Source organism: Oncorhynchus mykiss, chromosome 28 (genome assembly GCF_013265735.2).
Source record: "Oncorhynchus mykiss isolate Arlee chromosome 28, USDA_OmykA_1.1, whole genome shotgun sequence".
In the NCBI taxonomy this organism is placed as follows: domain Eukaryota; kingdom Metazoa; phylum Chordata; class Actinopteri; order Salmoniformes; family Salmonidae; genus Oncorhynchus; species Oncorhynchus mykiss.
The window spans coordinates 11,526,116-11,547,423 of NC_048592.1; the positions used below are offsets into that span (position 1 = coordinate 11,526,116).

General features: G+C 41.6%; 1 protein-coding gene across 3 annotated transcripts; it reads left to right on the plus strand.

Annotated features, from left to right (window-relative positions):
* The first annotated feature begins 2,033 nt into the window (after positions 1-2,033).
* Positions 2,034-20,020, plus strand: LOC110508546 (alanine aminotransferase 2-like). Of its 3 annotated transcripts, none has more exons than XM_021589124.2 (12): positions 2,034-2,203; positions 2,663-2,854; positions 10,837-10,926; positions 11,160-11,268; positions 11,471-11,604; positions 11,746-11,989; positions 12,180-12,259; positions 14,563-14,699; positions 14,893-15,067; positions 18,224-18,379; positions 18,734-18,846; positions 19,057-20,020. In XM_021589124.2, the coding sequence occupies exons 2-12, from the start codon at positions 2,717-2,719 to the stop codon at positions 19,145-19,147; spliced, it is 1,467 nt and encodes a 488-aa protein (XP_021444799.1). In that variant the 5' UTR covers positions 2,034-2,203; positions 2,663-2,716; the 3' UTR covers positions 19,148-20,020. The 3 variants fall into 3 exon arrangements, with proteins under 3 accessions (XP_021444799.1, XP_021444800.1, XP_021444798.1); XM_021589125.2 differs by having other exon boundaries at positions 2,668-2,854; XM_021589123.2 differs by lacking the exon at positions 2,034-2,203 and having other exon boundaries at positions 2,210-2,854.
* Positions 20,021-21,308: the final 1,288 nt, after the last annotated feature.

Sequence of the window (21,308 nt, forward strand, 5' to 3'; positions counted from 1 at the left end):
ATGATTTCAAGTCTGTATGTAGGCAGAAGCCTCTGTGTTAGTGATGGCTGTTTAACAGTCTGATGGCGTTGAGATATAAGCTATTTTTCAGGATAAGGCTTCTCACAGTTGTGTCAAGTTGCCTGGATGTCCTTTGGGTGGTGGACCATTCTTGATACACACAGGAAACTGTTGAGCGTGAAAAACCCAACAACGCTGCAATTCTTGACACACTCAAACCGGTTTGCCTTGCACTTACAGTACTACCATATCCTGTTCAAAAGCACAAATCTTTTTTCTTGCCAGTGTAAATAGGCATTTGAACTTTGTAGCTTTAGCCGGTGGTAAACTTGTGGAATAGACACCAGCTGGAATGCAGTTTTATCCAATCAGCATCCAGGATTAGACCCACCTGTTGTATAAATGAGTTAATAGACCAATAAGAAAGAGTTCCAAACCTCTCTACCAACAGCTTTTTTTTCTTCAGTTTTTCCCTCCCCAATCAAACCAGTCCTAGCCAGTGGTGTAGTACTTAAGTAAAAATACTTCAAAGTACTACTTCAGTAATTTTTGGGGGTATCTGTACTTTACATGACTATTTATGTTTTTGACTACTTTTATTTCACTACATTCCTAAGGAACATAATATACTTTCTACTTCATACATTTTCTCTGACACCCAAAAGTACTTGGCACATTTTGAATGCTTAGCAGGACAGGAAAATGATCCAATTCACACACTTATCAAGAGAACATCCCCGGTCCTCCATACTTCCTCTGATCTGGCAGACTCACTGAACACACATGCATCATTTGTAAATTATGTCTGAGTGTTGGAGTGTTCCCCTGGCTATCCATACATTTTTAAAACAAGAAAATGGTGCCACCTGCTTTGCTTAATTGAAATAATTTTTACTTTTGATACTTAAGTATATTTGAGCAATTACATGTACTTTTGATACTTAAGTATATTTAAAACCAAATACTTTTAGACTTTTCCTCAAGTATTATTTGTACTAGGTGACTTTCACTTTAACTTGAGTAACTTTCTTATTAAGGTATCTATACTTTTACTCAAGTATGCCAATTGGGTACTTTTTCCACCACTGGTCCTAGCAAAAATGTAGCTTGAGAAATTGCTCTTTGCTAAGAAGCAATTTTTGTTTCTTTTTGACCATTTTAATTGAAAACTGTCACAGTTGGGTACTTAATTGTTACCCAGAAATAATTTCATATTGAGATAAAAAATGACTGCATTGAACATTTCATTTAGGAATGGATATATCCTATGAATTTAGTATTTGTTATGTTAAAGATCTATCGTATAAGCTTTAAATATGCAGTGGGGGAAAAAGTACCCAATTGTCATACTTGAGTAAGAGTATAGATACCTTAATAGAACAGTTTACTTGAGGAAAAGTCTAAAAGTATTTGGTTTTAAATATACTTAAGTATCAAAAGTACATTTAGTTGCTAAAATATACTTAAGTATCAAAAGTAAAAGTATAAATCATTTTAAATTCCTTATATGAAGTAAAGCAGATGGCACCATGTTCTTGTTTTAAAATGTATGGATAGCCAGGGGCACACACCAACACTCAAAGTATTTACAAAATATGCAAAAATATCACAGTTTTACTGGTCTACTAAGCATTTAAATTGTAAGGAGTACATTGGGTTGTCAGAGAAAATGTATGGAGTAAAAGTACAATATTTTCTTTACGAATGTAGTGAAGTAAAAGTTGTCACAAATTTAAATAGTAAAGCAAAGTACAGATACCCCAAAAAACTACTATAGTAGTCCATTAAAGTATTTTTACTTTACACCACTGTAAATATGGTATAAACGGGAGTGATAAAGCGACATCAACCTCAGTCATTCACACCAAAAACTGAACTAGCTTAGAGTGGAGCGCCCTTAAAAAGCATCTAGTCGAGCGCCGTGCACATTTCGTGCAAATACTGTACACTGCTCCAACAGTGAGAGAACTGGGCTCGTGTCCAAATAGGAGGAGTTGCGCTCAATTTCTACAGAATAACCAGGTCTGTAGTCTCCACCCAATAGGTTAGAGCGCGCCGCCGGGTGTGTGTTGACCATCGAAAGAGAAGGAGTTGCACGGAAAGGGTGAAAGTTTGAAGCTGCCACAGATCTCCTCGCATAGGCGTGTCGCTTGTGTCTGTCGTTTCGGAAACTGGAGATCTTATCCTGGCGGACAATTTATCGGTGCGTAATGGGGAAATGAGGGGATGGAGGTTGGATAAAACTCACATGGGGGAGTAATGTTACAATGTATGTACTGTGCAGAAGACATACATTTCAGGTTGAAAATAGTGCCCCAGTCTGTGAATAACAGGGTTGTGGAAACTGTAAGGTACAAAGGTCTGGCCGGCTTTAAAAAAATATTTAAAAGTTTGCCAGTTGGACAACACACAGTTGTCTGTCTGTGTGCATTCATTGAGCGTGGGGGTGGTCGCAGCGCTTCACAACTAACGTAACGAGATATAATATTGTGACATGTCTGCTTCGCGCATAGGGCAAATGTTGTCATCCAAAAGTTTGCGCGTTATAACCAGAGGAAATTACCGTTTTTTCGGCAATGGGGCACAATACCCCGCGGGGCACCTCACCTCTGGTGTCCGCTCAGTGATGATCCCCTCTCCGCTGTCACCTTTCTCTTCCCAGAGTAGAGCACTTTCAGGAGTCAGTGAACCGCCGCGTGGACTTGTCCAAGAGAAAATGACCGAGAATGCAGTGTTCTCCCAGAACAAGGTTTTGACCATCGACACCATGAACCCCAATGTGAAGAATGTGGAGTATGCCGTGCGCGGACCCATTGTGCAGCGCGCGGTGCAGATCGAGAAGGAGCTGAGAGAGGTATGCTTAACAATAAAATGTAACTTTCTTAAATCATTATTTTCTATTTTTTTGCCATTTGTTTTTAAATTGTGCAAATAATTAGTTTCTCTCAATCTGAAATATACAGCAGTTTGCAAAGTGCGAAAGCAATCTCTCACTGACATGCGCTGTCTGTCTCACCTAGACTAATTGCAACAGTCTGACTTTTAAACAAGTTTCAGGTGGCCTCAATGGCTCCGTTTTTCTGGATCTGCAACTACAGCAGTGACATGCAGCCTAGGCCCATAGGCTTGTGTGATATAGGGTGACCAGACGATTTTGGTGACATGTCCTCAGCTAAAGATTTCCCAGAAATGTTCCTGATTAGCTCCCAGAAAGAATAAAGCAACTCTGAAGTAAATTGAGGCTGACAATTCAGTAATCAAATGCTATATCCAATCAGATATGCATGTTAAAACAGTCTATCCTTGTATCAAACATGTTTGCTGTCTGCTACCAAACTTGGGTGATTTTAAAATAAATAGATAGGCTAAGATTAAGAACTGTGGCGGGTTAGGCTAATCCATTTCTGTGTTAAAATTGCGAGAAGTATTTGAACCCCCCCCCCCCCCCCCTAAAATGTCAGAAATAACTGGTTTCCAATGGCTTGAGAAGCATTTGTCATGCCCTTCTTTGCTTGCTCTGCCTTTTGCCCTCTAGCCTAAATGCTCACCAAAATATATGCTTTTTGAGTGCATTTGCTCACACACCCAGTGTGTCACCCACAAGCAGATTGACCCCTCGTCGGAAATCAAATGACTGTTAAAACACCACAGCGCTGATTGCTTGTGACACCTGTGTAGTTATTTGTTCACCAATGATGAGACAAGACCTTATTTGTTATGTTGTTGAAGATTACGCTCTCCCCAATCTCTCTTTCTTTCACTCCCTCTGACTCGCTCTCCCTTGTCACTGTTTGTTCTCGGTTATACAGTATCCGTTTTCATTGGAGTTGAGGAAAGTCAAAGTCCACAAGTCAAACAGCAAACTGAGAGATTTACTTCAGTTCAGTCTGTTGTCTGTTTTTACAACAGCTCTATTTAAACTTCTGAGCTCACAATGGCGTACAGTATAAAATCTATCAGGGGTCAAATCCTCACTTTCCCCCAGACCAATGCCACTGTCTCCTTTAACTCTCTTAAAAGCAATAACTCATCACTCCTAGAGTCGCCAGCCCCCCTCCAGTCGTACGACATTTGTCATGTGAAATTGTTGGTACTCGCTGGTCATCATGTTACAGCTGCTAGTTAGTGGAGGGGTGTTTCTAGATTTAACAGCCCACTCAAGAGTGAAGAGGTGGGTTGTTGACATTTTGATGTAGCCTACTGACATGTATTTTTACAATCATACCGTACATTTTTCAACAATGTACACATGCAAACAATGCAATATTTTTATTTTTCTCAAGATCAATCTACATCTATTGATATTGTCCACATTGTCAAACACTTTGGTCAGACTTAGTCCTCTTAGGTCAATGTTATTTTCCAGTTGGTTTTTATGTACGTGCCCTCAGTGTAACCCTTACCTGCACCATCCCCGTCCCCTCTCACTTAATTTCAAGGGTTGTCATGGAAACCCAGAGAGCATAGTTTACTGAGTTCAGTCAGGTGTGTAAAGCAGACCCTCCGAGTGGCTCTTTCCAGGAAGACGAGCAATGTGTATCTGTGTGTGTGAGAAAGAGGTGAAAAGGTCGCTTTTTGGCTGCGGCAGGGTGTGGAGGGACTATCATAGTAATGACTATGGTGACCTTTACCAGATGGTTCTTGGGCTTTACCCAAATACAATTTGGATTCATGGATTTTCTCTCTACTATTTGTTCCGAGTCATCCTCAAACACCCCAGCCAACCAAGAGCCAACCTGGGTTGGGGAATGTTGGTTATTACCGGTAATGGCGCCGGGGAGGATGGCTGCCGTTTTACGGGCTTCTAACGAACTGTGCTATTTTGTTAGTTTTTCGCATTGTTTAACTTATTTTGTACATAATGTTGCTGCTACTGTCTCTTATGACTGAAAAGAGCTTCTGGACATCAGAACAGCGGCTACTCACCTCGAACTGGACGAAGACGTTTTCTTTAATGAGTCCAACGCAAAAGATATACTGCTTTCCCAAGACCAGAACCAAATCCCTGTCATTCGGATGAAGAAAAGACGGAAATACAGGGGGCGGAGTTAAGGGTGCCTTTATACAGCTGGTGCGCAATGTCTAATATTAAAGATGTCTCAAGGTGTTGTTCGCCTGAGGTAGAGTTCCTCATGATAAGCTGTAGACCACACTATTTACCAAGAGAGTTTTCATCTATATTATTCGTAGCTGTCTACTCACCACCACAAACCGATGCTGGTACTCAACGAGCTGTATAAAACCATAAGCAAACAAGAAAATGTTCATCTAGAAGCGGCGCTCCTAGTTGCCGGGGACTTTAATGCAGGCAAATTTGAATCCGTTTTACCTCATTTCGACCAGCCTGGTTACATGTGCAACCAGAGGAAAAAAAACTATAGACCACCTTTACTCCACACACAGAAATGCATACAATGCTCTCCCTCACCCTCCATTTGGCAAATCTGACCATAATTATATCCTCCTGATTCCTGCTAACAAGCAAAAACTATAGCAGGAGGTACCAGTGACTCGCTCAATACGGAAGTGGTCAGATGACGCGGCTGCTATGCTACAGGACTGTTTCACTAGCACAGACTGGAATATCTTCCGTGATTCATCCAATGTCATTGAGGAGTATACCACCTCAGTCACCGGCTTCATCAATAAGTGCATCGATGACGTCGTCCCCACAGTGACCATACATACATATCCCAACCAGAAGCCATGGATTACAGGGAACATCTGCACCGAGCTAAAGGCTAGAGCTGCCACTTTCAAGGAGCAGGACACTAATCCGGACGCTTATAAGAAATCCTGCTATACCCTCAGACAAACCATCAAACAGGCAAAGCGTTGTCGTATGTGGCAGGGCTTGCAAACTAATATGGACTACAAAGGGAAACCAGCCGTGAGCTACCCAGTGACGCAAGTCTACCAGACGAGCTAAATGTCTTTTATGCTCGCTTCGAGGCAAGCAACAATGAAGCATGCATGAGAGCACCAGCTGTTCCGGATGACTGTGTGATTGCACTCTCCGTAGCCGATGTGAGAAAGACCTTAACAGGTCAACATTCACAAGGCCACAGGGCCCAGACGGCCTAAGACATGTACTCGGAGCACGCGCGGACCAACTGGCAAGTGTCTTTACTGACATTTTCAACCGCTCCCTGACTGAGTCTGTAATACCTACATGCTTTAAGCAGACCACAATAGTCCCTGTGCCCAAAAAAGTGATGGTAACCACCCTAAATGACTATTGCCCCATAGCACTCACGTTGTTAGCCATGAAGTGCTTTGAAAGGCTGGTCCTTGCTCTCATCATCCCGTAAACCCTAGACCCACTCTAATTTGAATACCGCCCCAACAGATCCACAGATGACACAATCTCAATTGTACTCCATAATCCCACCTGGACAAAATAAACACCTATGTGAGAATGCTGTTCATCGACTACAGCTCAATGTTCAACACCATAGTGCCCACAAAGCTCATCACTAAGCTAATGAACCTGGGACTAAACACCTTCCTCTGCAACTGGATCCTAGACTTCCTGAAGAGCCGGCCCCAGGTGGTAAGGGTAGGCAACAACACATCTGCCATGCTGATCCTCAACACTGGGGCCCCTCAGGGGTGCGTGCTTAGTCCCCTCCTGTACTCCCTGTTCACCCATGACTGTGTGGCCAAGCATGACTCCAACTGCATCATTAAGTTTGCTGATGACTCAACAGTGAACGATCACCGACAACGATGATATAGGGAGGAGGTCAGAGAACTGGCAGTGTGGTGCCAGGACGACAACCTCTCCCACAATGTGAGCAAGACAAAGGAGCTGATCGTGGACTACAGGAAAAGGCGGGTCGACCAGGCCCCCATTAACATAGACGGGGCTGTAGTGGAGCGGGTCGAGAGTTTCAAGTTCCTTAGTTTGTTGGTGATGCGGAAACTATCATGGTCCAAACACACCAAGACAGTCGTGAAGAGGGCACGACAACACCTTTTCCCCCTCAGGTGACTGAAAATATTTGGCATGGGGCCCCAGATCCTAAAAAAGTTCTACAGCTGCACCATCGAGATCATCCTGATCACCGCCTGGTATGGCAACTGCTCGGCATCCGACCGTAAGGCGCTACAGAGGGTAGTGTAAGGCCCAGTACATCACTGGGGCCAAGCTTCCTCCCATCCAGGACCTCGATACCTGGCAGGGTGTCAGAGGAAGGCCCACATTTTCTTTATTATCTATGCATAGTCACTTGACCCCTACATATATATATATATATATATATATATATACAAATTTCCTCGACTAACCTGTACCCCCGAACATTGCCTCGGTCCCGGTGCCCCCTGTATATGGCCTCGTTATTGTCATTTTATTGTGTTACTTTTTATTACATTTTTTACTCCATTTTATTTAGTCAATATTTTTTTTTAATTAACTCTATTTCTTGAACTGCATTGTTGGTTAAGGGCTTGTAAGTAAACATTTCACGGTAAGGCCTACTACACCTGTTGTATTTGGCGAATGTGACAAATAAAATTGGATATGGTTGATTTTTTGTCTTTCAGTACATCAGGGGTTAAATAAGAAGTTATTACGTCCTTATATCATATTGAGCACCTGTAAATCCATGCTGTATCACATCCGGACGTGATTGGGAGTCCAATAGGGCGGCACACAATTGTCCCAACTTCATCCGTGTTTGGCCAGGGTAGGCCGTCATTGTTAATAAGAATTTGTTCTTTAGCTGACTTGCCTCGTTAAATAAAGGTATAAAAAATAAAAAAATATATGAAAACAAGTCTGTTATGTTATTTAGGGGAACCTCCAAAAAGGTTGAAAACATGAAACTTGTTAATCTGTGCTGTATCAGGTGAACTAGCTGTAGGCTATTCCAAGTCTAACCTGATTTTCATACTGAGCTCTGATGGGTGTTAGATTTCTTTGTGAAAACAGAGCACAAAGCCTACATTCACTTGCTTGCTTTCAAAAAAGGTAAGGAAGGAACACCCACTTTCACACAAAATACATTCTCTTTTTCTCCACTCCCTCTCTATCTCCGTTTCACCCCCTCTCTATTTTCTCCTACTAACACACATGCCTATTTTGAGGGCTCAGATGAACTGTAATGTTTCAGGTGCAGATAAAGTTCATTTCCTGAAATCTGATACGGCTTAAATTGTCGTCATTAGTTAATTCCCCTCTTAGCCTAGCAGGAAGAGAAAAAACACAAAGTAGAATGTGAGCAAAACAACTTCAACCCAATAACAGCTCTAGGACCAGGCTAGAGGCCCATGGAGATACATTCTACCGCCTCAGTGGTCTCCATGGAGACTGCAGGAGGATTGCTGAGTAGCACGGCACACTGTGACTTTCTTTTAATGAATGAAAGACATCACGTTTCATCTCCTGCCTCTGCTACTTCGCTAATTTTGAAGAGTAAACTAGTAGCCATGATGATGTAACTTTCTTTTGCCAGACTTTGAATTTGTTTTGCCGGAACAATTAGAATGCTACTTACCAGAGACAGAAAAAGAGGCAAATAAACTTACACATGCAGAAAGAGCAAAAAAAAAAAAAGAAAAACTAGAGAACTGGGTAAGGAGGTAGAGCGAGAGAGTGGGCAAAATCAACTGTAGGCCAATCTCAATCATCTTATGAAGAACATGCAACAGGCAGTACTCTGACAAGAGCCACATGGCCTAATCAGTGAAGGTTTTTCAACAAGGGGCCTGCTATGTGGTCTTTATGTGACAACGTAAAAATACTTCCTGAGATAAAACACCTGATTAGTAGCATTTAGAACACTTAAAAATAATTTAAAAGTTCCCAGAAAAAGAGGGGGACTGATTTTTGTAGTTATTTTTGTGCACTTTTATTTTAATAAAACGTACTCTCGTCACTTGGGAACTGTTGATTTTTTTGGTTGTTGCAACATCATATCTCGTTGCAGTAAAATGTAAACTGCTCTCTACTCTCAGTAAGAATGGAATGTGAGGAGGTCCTTTGTATTCAGTGGGTGTCACTCCCCTGCTGTTTGTGATTGGTCTGAACTGAGAGACACCTCTGTCTGGTGACCAATGGGAGTGTAGGAGGTTTATTTTCTGTTGTGAACTTTGGTGGTCATTGCTGGTCCAGCTGGCCCAATTAGATTGGATAAAGTCTCTGGTGGGTAGAACAACAGCAGGGCTGCTTTGCTTCCCACTGGGTTTGAATGAGTCCGCTGTCCATGTTGTCAAATACCAAGCATCTGGACACTCACTGAGGAGCCTAAGGACAGAGGAAAAGGGAACAGACAGCTAGTGTTACCATTGGCCTATAAGAACATCATTTCATCACCATTCCTTGACAACCTCCCCAAATGAATAATTTTTTCCTATTCTCCATGACCAGTTCTGTTTTGCATTCTGTTTTTTTTACACCGCATTTGACACCTACTTTACACTTGTCGTCTGTTTCTACAGCTGGAAACTAGCTGATATAACACTTGACAAGCCTTCCAGGCAGCAGCCAGCATGGGACTGTGTGTTTCTTTTTGCTTTCCAGACAGCATTTTCTCTCCTTTAATATGTTAAAATATACAGTAGTTGGGCTGAACAACTTCTTGTTTTGACTTCCTCCACTCTGCTCCCAAACACAGACGCATATGATGTGTTTGTAGGTAAGTGTGTACAGTTGGAAATCCTAACATTGGAAAAGCTCAAATTGGATTCTGTCACTCATGTGTTTTATCTTTTTCTTGTGGTATTATTTAATTTCGTCTTTATTTAACCAGGCAAGTCAATTAAGGACAACGACGGCCTGGCAAAAGGTCTCCTGTGATGTCCTACATTTTAAGACCTAAAAGCAAGGGATGAGGAAAGCACATATTAAACCAATGCAGGCTGCCAAGTCATTTCTCCTGGCAAAGACTATACCTGATTTTGTATTTGTGCTTGAGAGTTTAAGTAAAAACACATGGCAAAGGAAATTATGAAGAGCTGTTTGGCTTTAAGGGTTGTCTATTTAAAGGTCTCAGGGCTCGGAGCTGGGTTTCCACTAAACTAACATCTGGAATTGTTTTACGATGGTCATACCAAGGATCGTTTAGCTATTTTATTTTGAATTTTAGGACCCATGTAGGTATAAAAAAAATATCTATATAAAAATGATTTGATGAAATATTGAATTTGGCCTATTAACTTATAGAAACGCATTGAATAACAGATTCATACATGGAAAAACAGTGTAAAAATAAAGGAAGTATGTTTTGAAGTGTCTGTCCAATATCTGAGAGATATAAGAAAGCTCAGAAAAGAAAAAAAAAGTTACATGTGGAATTATCTGTAAACCTTTAATGTGGAACTGCCCCATTCACTTCCATTCATTTTTCGGCCCGGTATTGGTTTAACTTTAGACGTGACCTCATATTCCAGCAGGAAGTGACCTCATACTCATGTCTTACTTAGAGGGACACGCTCAGATAAGTAGTTATACATGGTTAATTATGAGTTTATAAAGAATAAAGTAAAGTATTGGACTCCCTTGCACATCCCTGTGACCCAAGAACGCATGGGACACACTCTTTTCACACCACTTCGATACAAAGAGCACTTTTGATATCCCTAACCATTTTCCTAACCTCAACCTCAGTCTCCTAACCTGCTGCGCAAGTTCCCCTAACCTTCAATGAAAAAGTCACTTCGGTATCGAAATGGCGTGAAGAGTGTTTCCCAAGAACAGGGAATCGAAGTGGCGTGAAAAGAGTGTTTCCCAAGAACACATTGTATTCATCCCTCTCTTTCTTCCTTGCCCTAATTGTTTCATCCTCTCTCTGCCTCTCTCATTGTTTTGTGTCTTGTTTATCTGTCCTGCAGGGAGTGAAGAAGCCCTTCACTGAGGTCATCAAGGCCAATATCGGTGACGCCCATGCCATGGGCCAGCAGCCAATCACCTTCTTCCGCCAGGTCTGCTTTTATCCCCTATGTTCCAAACCATTTATCTAAAACAACTCTCTTTTTGATTACAGGGTGTCTTTCATTCTCCTTTGTCATTGAAACCGTTCTGTCTATGGCAAAATCACGTTGTGACATTTTCATGCAGATTCATGCAGCGTTTCATGCTGATTTGTGTACATTATCCTGCATCAACTCCTGTCTGTTCCTCACCTAGCTCTCGCTGTCCTCTCTTCCTCCTCAAGGTCTTGGCACTCTGCTCCTACCCGGAACTCTTGAAGGACAATATGTTTCCAGAGGATGCCAAAAGCAGAGCGCGCCGCATTCTGCAGGCTTGTGGAGGGAGTAGTTTGGGTATGTTGTTCAGATATTTGATTGATTGTGTATTGGAAGGATGTAAGTTAAGATAAAATACACAAAGGGGATATTTTAGCCAATAAGCCTGTGTCAGCCTGTTAGTGTCTGCATAAGCAATTAATGACCTTTCGCAGTCTAGGGTGGCAAACCCCGATCCTGGAGAGTCGCAGTGTATTGAGTCTCTCTCCCTCTCTCTCAGGTGCGTACAGTGCCAGTCAGGGTATAGACTGTGTGCGGCAGGACGTAGCTCGCTACATCGAGCGTCGGGACGGGGGCGTGCCCTGTGACCCAGACAACGTCTACCTCACCAGCGGCGCCAGCGACGGCATCGTGGTAAAAAATCAAAAATCAAACAATTCGCTTTTTCAAGTAAACTTCTCACTGCAGATAAAGGGGAGGGCAGGAGGAGAGCGTTGAGGACTCTAGACTTGAGATGCACCCATCGGTCCTCCTTTGCTCCCCTCTCTCTCCCAGACTATGCTGAAGCTGTTGGTGTGTGGTGAGGGTGCGTCGAAGACAGGGGTGATGATCTCCATCCCTCAGTACCCTCTGTACTCGGCTGCTCTGGCTGAGCTGGGTGCTGTGCAGGTCAACTACTACCTGAACGAGGAGAAGTGCTGGAGCATGGACCTCAGTGAGCTGGAGCGCTCCCTAGCGGAGGCCAGGAAGCACTGCAACCCCAAAGTCCTCTGCATCATCAACCCTGGAAACCCCACTGGTAAGTAGCTGTAGCTTAACACATACGGAATTCATGATGCGTCATGTACAGGTTGACATAGGGATTTCACAGTCCTCCCAGTCATGTCACTAGACGGCGCCAGAGGACAGAGATCCCACTTAGACATAAACCAAAATGTCCAGTTCTGCCAATATGAATCTGAACCTTTCCCTCTCCTCCTCTGTAATAGGTCAGGTCCAGAGTAGACAGTGCATTGAGGATGTGATCCGATTCGCTGCTAAGGAGCATCTCTTCCTGATGGCTGATGAGGTAAACTAATCAGGCAAGGTCAAGAACTGGGCCCTCGTTTATAAAGGTTGAGTACCCATAAAATATGCCCCGAAACATGCGTGTGCCAGTTGTCACGGAAAAGTTGGCTTTTCTAAAAACTGAACTTGATGTAAGAATGTGCTTATCGTCCCGCCAACTTTAGACCATGCATACGCACAGTTTCTAATGGTTAAAGTATTGCTTTGCAAGAAGTCAAAAAGTTGCCTAGGAGCTTTCTGCAAATAGGGAATATATGATGACTTATAACAAACAAAAAATCTGTTGCTAAATATAATAACGAGATGCAATCATATGCTGTTAGTGAGAAGTGCGAAAATGAATACATTTAAATAGATAGTCTATTTGCCTTATGCGATCCGAAGCGAAGTTTAATGGTAGAACAGACTGTTCACATTTGTAGGCTATGTCTGTATACCGTAATGTCAAATTTTTCCAAAAAGCCTAGACATTATTTAATTTATTAACATAATACATACAGTACCAGTCAAAATGTTTGGACACACCAACTCATTCAAGGGTTTTACTTTATTTTTACAATATTCTACATTGTAGAATAATAGTGAAGACATCAAAACTATGAAATAACACATATGTAATTCATGTGGTATTGCTGCAGAATGCTGTGGTAGCCATGCTGGTTAAGTGTACCTTGAAGTCTAAATAAATCACTGACAGTGTCACCAGCAAAGCACACCCACACCACCACACCAACTCCTCCATAATTCACGGTGGGAACCACACATGCGGAGATCATCCGTTCACCTACTCAGCATTTCACAAAGACACCAAAATTCTCGAATTTGGACTCATCAGACGAAAGGATAGATTTCCACCGGTCTAATGTCCATTGCTTGTGTTTCTTGGTCCAAGCAAGTCTCTTCTTATTATTGGTGTTTTTTAGTAGTGGTTTCTTTGCAGCAATAAGACCATGAAAGCCTGATTCACACGGTCTCCTCTGAACAGTTGATGTTGAGATGAGTCTGTTACTTAAACTCTGTGAAGCATTTATTTGGTCTGCAATTTCTGAGGCTGGTAACTCTAATGAACCAATCCTCTGCAGCAGAGGTAACTCTGGGTCTTCCTTTCCTGTGCCAGTCCTCATGAGAGCCAGTTTCATCATAGCGCTTGATGGTTTTTGCGACCGCACTTAAAGAAATTTTCCAGATTGACTGACCGTCATGTCTTAAAGTATTGATGGACTGTCATTTCTCTTTCCTTATTTGAGCTGTTCTTGCCATAATATATACTTGGTATTTTACCAAATAGGGCTATCTTCTGTATACCACCTCTACCTTGTCAAAACACAACTGATTGGCTCAAATGCATTAAGGAGGAAAGAAATTCCACAAATTAACTTTTAACAAGGCACCCCTGTTTATTGAAATGCATTCCAGGTGAAGCTGGTTGAGATAATTCCAAGATTGTTCAAAGGGTGGCTACTTTGAAGAATGTAAAATATAAAATATATTTGGATTTGTTTAACACTTGTTTTTGGTTACTACATGATTCCATATGTGTTATTTCATAGTTTTGATGTCTTCACTAACCTTTGCCTAGTACTGTGTTTATATATGTACATATGTATGTATGTGTGCATGTATTTTAACTGACAAATAAAATAAATCAATCATTCCAATTTGATGAATGGAAAGAGGCATCTGTTACAAAACAGTCAAAAGTTTATTGACATTCAGAGATTGTCAAGCCAAGCCTTGGGCAAGCCTACAAGATATGGAGGGATGTGTTTTCTGTTTGCCGTGATTGACATAGTCATAGACATAGTCATAGACATTGACATATTTATTCTTGTGTTGAAAATGCAAACCATGATATTGAAGTGCCTGTATGTTTTGTTTATTGGTTGTGTGGTGCATTGGCACAGAAACCTATTGGTGGAAAATGTGTTGCATATATTTTATATAATCATAAATATGGCATCAAAATGTTAAAATCTGACCCCCCCCCCCCCCCCCCCCTGATAATTATCTGCAACCGGCTCTGATCGTAAAGTAATGAAACAAGTTGGGAGAGTGAGCTCCTGTGTGGTGGTCGGCGAACCGTTAGCCTTCTGGCCCGTAGCCCTGTGTGGCATTGACTGTGACAAAAAAGCAAAGTACATATCCATGTTTATATACACAGGGTCGCAGTTATTTGTGGTCATAAACATTATTTTGAGTTCATCCTATGAGGGGGGAGGTTGTTAAATCACAAACACAATTTCAACTGTGCTTACCTTTTACGTATACCAGTAACATCCCCTTCTCTCCCCTCCTGTCCCTCAGGTGTACCAGGATAATGTGTATGCGGAGGGTTGTCAGTTCCATTCCTTTAAGAAGGTGCTGTTTGAGTTGGGACCACAGTACTCCAACACTGTAGAGCTGGTGTCTTTCCACTCCACCTCCAAGTGCTACATGGGAGAGTAAGACATTTTCTCCCTCTCTCGCTCTTTCATGCTCATACCCTGAACCGTTCACAAACGATACACAAGCAGGCCAAGAGTATGAATCTGCATTATTTTCTGTAGAAACCTCAATAGATATGGCAATGGTACGGTGATGTGTTGCTTTAAGAACCACTGTGCTGTAACTGGTCTCCCCCTTTTGCTCCCCCAGGTGTGGTTTCCGTGGGGGTTACATGGAGGTGATCAACATGGACCCAGAGGTGAAAGCCCAGCTCATTAAGCTGGTGTCGGTCAGACTGTGTCCCGCCGTCCCTGGTCAGGCTCTAATGGACCTGGTGGTCAACTCCCCACAGCCAGGAGAACCTTCCTACACCACCTTCATGAAGGTAATCATTTGGTTATATGGTTATTTAACAGACATTTTTTTTGATAGAAAATGACTTACCCGACTGTTAACATTGACAGGGACACATATTTAACATACAGTATTGGGGTTCCGAAATGATTGACATCCTTGATAAAGATGAGCAAAAATGTCTGTATGAATAAATAAAACAAATTCTGAGCAATATTGTGTGCTCCAAAAAAAATTTGGGGAAATTATATTATTTTATACTAATACAATTGCTCAGATACATAGATTTTGTTTAACAAGTTAAACTTTTTTTTCTCAAAAAAGGTAGGGGTAAAAATGATTGACACCCCTGTTTTCAAAATGGTTGCCTCCGCCTTGATACCCTTCGTCTACGCACCCTTCGTCTACGCTTATGGACTGCCCTCTTCAATTCAAACCACATAGCATCAAAAATCGACCGCCATAGTTTACAGTAGGTGTGGGGTTCTTTTCTGCTCATGCATTCTCATTTAGATGCCAAACCCACCACTGCTGTGCGTGGCCTAAGAGCTCTATTTTCACATCATCTAACAAATGTAAATGCCTGGAGTTTGCTAAATGGCATTGGCACTTGGATTGGAACAGGTGCTTTGGGCAAATTACATGATAGAGCTCAAATAGAGCTCTTTGGCCACGGTGGTGGGTTTGGTGTCAAAATGAGACTGCATAAGAGCAAAAGAACCCCATACCTACTGTAAAATATGGTGGTCGATCTGGAATATTTTGGGGCTATTTTGCTTCCACTGGTCCTGGGGCCCTTGTTATGGTCAACGGCATCATGAACTTTACCCAGTACCAGGACATGTTATCCTAAAACCTGTTCGCCTCTGCCAGGAGGCTGAAACTTGGCCACAAGTGGATCTTACAGCAAGACAATATCCCCAAGCACACATTAAAATCCACAAATACATTGTTAATTGGCCACAAAGTTTACATTTTGCAATAGCCATCTCAGTCTCCAGACTTGAAACCCATTGAAAACCTGTGGTTTGAATTGAAGAGGGCAGTCCTTAAGCACAGACGAAGGATATCAAGGATCTGGAAGGATTCTGTATGGAGGAATGAGCTAAGAACATTTTAGAAAAAGGCTCAGTGCCGTTTTCCTCGCAAGGTGATGCATTGGTAATGTATGAGAGTTCATTTTTGAGGGGGAAAAAACATTACTTTATGCTTTCTCTAGGCAATTGTATTATTATTTTTGCATACAATATACAGTACCCGTCAAAAGTTTGGACACCTAGTCATTCAAGTATTTTTCATTATTTTTACCGTTTTTTAATAGACATCAATATTATGAAATAACACATAACACATATCATGTAGTAACCCAAAAAGTGTTAAACAAAGATGAAATATATTTTTATATTTGAGGTTAAAGGTTAAATAAAAAAATATATATAATTAAATTCTTCAAAGATGCCACCATTTTCCTTGATGATAGCTTTGCACACTCTTGGCATTCTCTCAACCAGCTTCACCTGGAATGCTTTTCCAACAGTCTTGAAGGAGTTCCAACATATGCTGAGCACTTGTTGGCTGCTTTTCCTTCACTCTGCATTCCAACTTATACCAAACCATCTCAATTGGGTTGAGGTAGGGTGATTGAGGAGGCCAGGTCATTTGATGCAGCACTCCATCACTCTCCTTCTTGGTCAAATAGCCCTTACACAGCCTGGAGGTGTGTTGGGTCATTGTTCTGTTGAAAAACAAATGATAGTCCCACTTAGCTCAAACCAGATGGGATGGCGTATCGCTGCAGAATGTTGTGGTAGCCATGCTGGCTAAGTGTGCCTTGAATTGGAAATAAATCACACAGTGTCACCAGCAAAGCATCCCCACACCCTCACACCTCCTCCATGCTTCATGGTGGGTACCACATTTGCAGAGATCATCCATTCACCTACTCAGCGTCTCACAAAGACACGACGGTTGGAACCAAAAATCTAATTTGTACTTATCTGACCTTATCTTATGTTTCCCAAGGAAGTCTCTTCTTATTATTGGTGTCCTTTAGTAGTGTTTTCTTTGCAGCAATTCGACCATGAAGGCCTGATTCACACCGTCTCCTCTGAACAGTTGATGTTGAGATGTGTCTATTACTTGAACTCTGTGAAGCATTTATTTGGTCTGCAATTACTGAGGCTGGTAACTCTAATGAACTAATCCTCTGCAGCAGAGGTAACTCTGGGTCTTCCTTGCCTGTGGCGGTCCTCATGAGAGCCAGTTTCATCATAGCGCTTTTGCGACTGCATTTGAAGAAACTTTCAAAGTTCTTGAAATGTTCCGGATTGACTGACCTTCATTGGGCTCCCGAGTGGCGCAGCGGTCTAAGGCACTGCATCTCAGTGCAAGAGGCGTCACTACAGTACCTGGTTTGAATCCAGGCTGAATCACATCCGGCCATGATTGGGAGTCCCATAGGGCGGCGCACAATTGGCCCAGTGTCGTCCAGGTTTGGGTGGAGTAGGCTGTCATTGTAAATAATAATTTGTTCTTAACTGACTTGCCTAGTTAAATAATGGTAAAGAAAGAAAAAAAGGTCCTAAAATAATGATGCTTTTGTTTCTCTGTGCTTATTTGACCTGTTCTTGCCATAATATGGACTTGGTCTTTTACCAAATAGGGCTATCTTCTGTTTACCACCCCTACGTTGTCACAAGACAATTGATTGGCTCAAATGCGTTAAGGAGGAAAGGAATTCCACAAATCAACTTTTAACAAGGCACACCTGTTAATTGAAATGCATTCCAGGTGACTACCTCATGAAGCTGGTTAAGAGAACGTCAGAGTGTACAAAGCTGTCATCAAGGCGAAGGGTGGCTACTTTGAAGATCCTCAAATATAAATATATGCAAGAGGCGTGATGTGTTTAACACTTTTTTGGTTACTACATGATTCCATATGTGTTATTTCATAGTTTTGATTTCTTCACTATAATTCCACAGTGTAGAAAATAGTAAAAATAAGTGTGTGTGTTCAAACCTTTGACTAGTACTGTAGATCAGTATTTGACAGTATAAAATAATTCATTTTTGTTCATCTTTGTGAAGGGTGTTAATAATTTCGGACCTCACTGTATGTGGCCCATTCGCAAAATCAAACACACACACACAAACACACACGCACACACCGTCTTCCCTGTGTCCAGGAGCGAACAACAACCCTCAGTCTGCTGGCAGAGAAGGCCAAGTTGACAGAGGAAATTTTGAACACTGTACCTGGGATCACCTGTAACCCTGTCCAGGGAGCCATGTACTCGTTCCCCAACATCAGCCTGCCTCAGAAAGCCATCAAAGAGGCGAAGGTTAGTCAGCCCAAATTACTTCTGCTCTGCTGTTAGGAACTGAAACAAGTCAAATTCAGGGAATGAATTTCCATTTTATTTTAATAATAATAATAATAAATTGCATTTGAAGAGCGCTTTTCGTTTACAGATAAAAATCACAACGCTCTTTTACATTGTGAGCAACCGTTCGAAGAAAAGGCTTTAATAAAAGAGGGCTAAAAACATTAAGCAAGACATTTGACACAAAATCCTTTTGTAAAAATCTGGTTGTGAAATACTTACTCTATGGACGTGCGGAACCTACTGCAATACCGTAATTCACTTATGCTTCTGAGCCTGCTTTAATACTGTCATTTCTGCTTCTCTCTCCAGGCTCTGGGCCAGGCACCGGACATGTTCTACTGTATGAAGATGTTGGAGGAGACTGGCATCTGTCTGGTGCCGGGAAGTGGCTTTGGACAGAAAGACGGGACCTACCACTTCAGGTATGGCCATCGCAGTTTACTCAAACATGTTATCACAACCTCTCTCAGTGTAAAATGGGCATCCATCCCAAAGTAGGAATGTGTGCAACATAAGTAACGTCTGTCATCCATCAAGTCCAAGCTGTTGTAGATTACCACGGTGTGGAGTATACTATTTATTTTACAGCTCTTTAATGATGTTCTCTTTCATTTTCTCCCTCCTTGTTCCAGGATGACCATTCTGCCGCCCACAGACAAGCTGAAGCTCTTACTGGCTAAAGTGAAGGAGTTCCACCAGAAATTCACTCGGCAGTACTCTTAATCATCCTCCTTTAACTTCCTAACTTTCACCAAATCAGAAGAGAATAGGACACAGACCAATATGTGCACAATCTACCAGCCAACCTATCAGAAATCATCTGTCAATAAGTGCCTACATCTTCGGTCACCATGACAATGCACTTTAACTCCTAGGCCTACAAGATTCCAAGGAATGGTGGACTCACAGACTGTACATGTAAAAATGTAGTGGTTGTGAACACCAAGGAGACTTAGTTTGGAGTTGTAGTTTTTTTTTATGTTGGGACATATCAAATTTATCTGACACACATAACTTGATTGAATTGATGTTCATTGTCACCTCGGTTGTGTGTCTGTGCACACACTTGTGTGGCATGATCACACAAGTCAAGGCCAGTATGACGGTACAGTACATTTTTAGTCATTTAGCACACACTCTTAACCAGAGCAACTTACAGTAGTGAGAACATACATTTTCATACTGGTCCCCCATGGGAATCTAACCCACAACCCTGGCGTCACAAGCACCATGCTCTACCAACTGAGCCACGCTGGACTAGTAGTAGTGTATGAAATGGAAAGAGCTACTAGATTATTTCCAGACTCTGTAGAAATTGTTTTGTCAGTATTGTAGTAAGGTACTGTATAAGATAGTATTATGTAAGAGAAGCTTTCACATAATGATTTTAATTGAAATATGATTTTATTACATTTGCTACATAAATACAAAATTTTTGCCTCTTTTTTTTTGTGTGGAACTTTCCGTCATAGTGCTAGACTTCCACAAGAGGGCACACTTGTCACAACCCATACATCTACTACAAAGAATGTCCTTGACTTTCAATTGAGTAGCTTACCTTCACATTCTTTAGACCAAATTCATGGAAAAAAACAGGACAACGAGGAGACCGCAGGGAGAAGAATCAGAGACCAGTTTTTGAACAGCAGGAGAATGAAAATGAAAAGAAATGCGGTCAAGGATTTGTAGAATTATGAAGAAGAACAACAGCTCATGGCAGTTATCATGGGGAGTGAGTCAGGAGCCTACTGCGCCACACACACACACGCTGGGAGAGGTTGTCCCCTGAGGTTGAGCTCTCCTTGAGGGCTGGCCTGCTTTCACAGGTTTTATTGAGAGTTCAATTCCTGTTAATATTATCTCTAATGATGTCACGTGAATGTATTTATTGAACTTGTCCGTCGGCCCTGCATTAAAGACCATAACTGTCATAAATAGAAAAGTATACCAGTTTCATTTAAGGACCAAAAAATTGACAGCCGTGCTTTGTTGAACCCCCCACTTCCATCTTCTATAATCTACAATGATCAAGATATTGTTGGACATGTACTTTATTTCTTGAGGGAGGGGGATAGCTTTTAGTCTGTAAAGCGCTTTCTCTCTCCTGTCCTCTACAGTGGCTGCCAACATTCATTATCCCTGACAAAGCAGAGCCCCTTTCCTAATTAACCACCTCTTCGTCTTTCTGTAGCTCTCCCCCCTCCCAGCTAGATACGTCCAGTCAGCCACACGTCCCTGTCCTCACTAATTGCATTGGGTGAACTTGTTTTACACAGTCACCATCAACTCGTTTGATCCGACCTTGGTCAGAGTAGGACGACAAAAGGCAACCTGTATATTTGCAATTTCCATTGAATCCACCAGAAAATACAGAAAAATAATACAACAAATATTGTGGTTAAACTCAAATATGCTAATTGATAAAAAACAAGGTTATTTTTTTTAAAGAATGTTTTAAAAAGACTGTATAATCTTCGTAAATTCTATCATAAATAGGACTCGTGGGGTAATGTGACACATGCAGCTAACAGAAACACATGGAAATGTCTGCTCACCCAAAATTACAAACAACTACTTGCAAAATTACAGCAGAAAATGGAAGAGGAAAGTGGAAGGGGGGAAAAGTAAGGAACTTGTCCGTCGGCCCTGCATTAAAGACCATAACTGTCGTAAATAAAAAAGTATACCAGTTTCATTTAAGGACCAAAACATTGACAGCCGTGCTATATAGATTGCAAAATAGTTGGGAAGAGATTTTTGTTCTACAATGTAGAAAGAGTAAAAATCAAGAAAAACCCTTGAATTAGTAGGTGTGTCCAAACTTTTGACCGGTACTGTATGTAATATACTTGCAAAAAAATATATGGGGGATTGGAAGAGATGC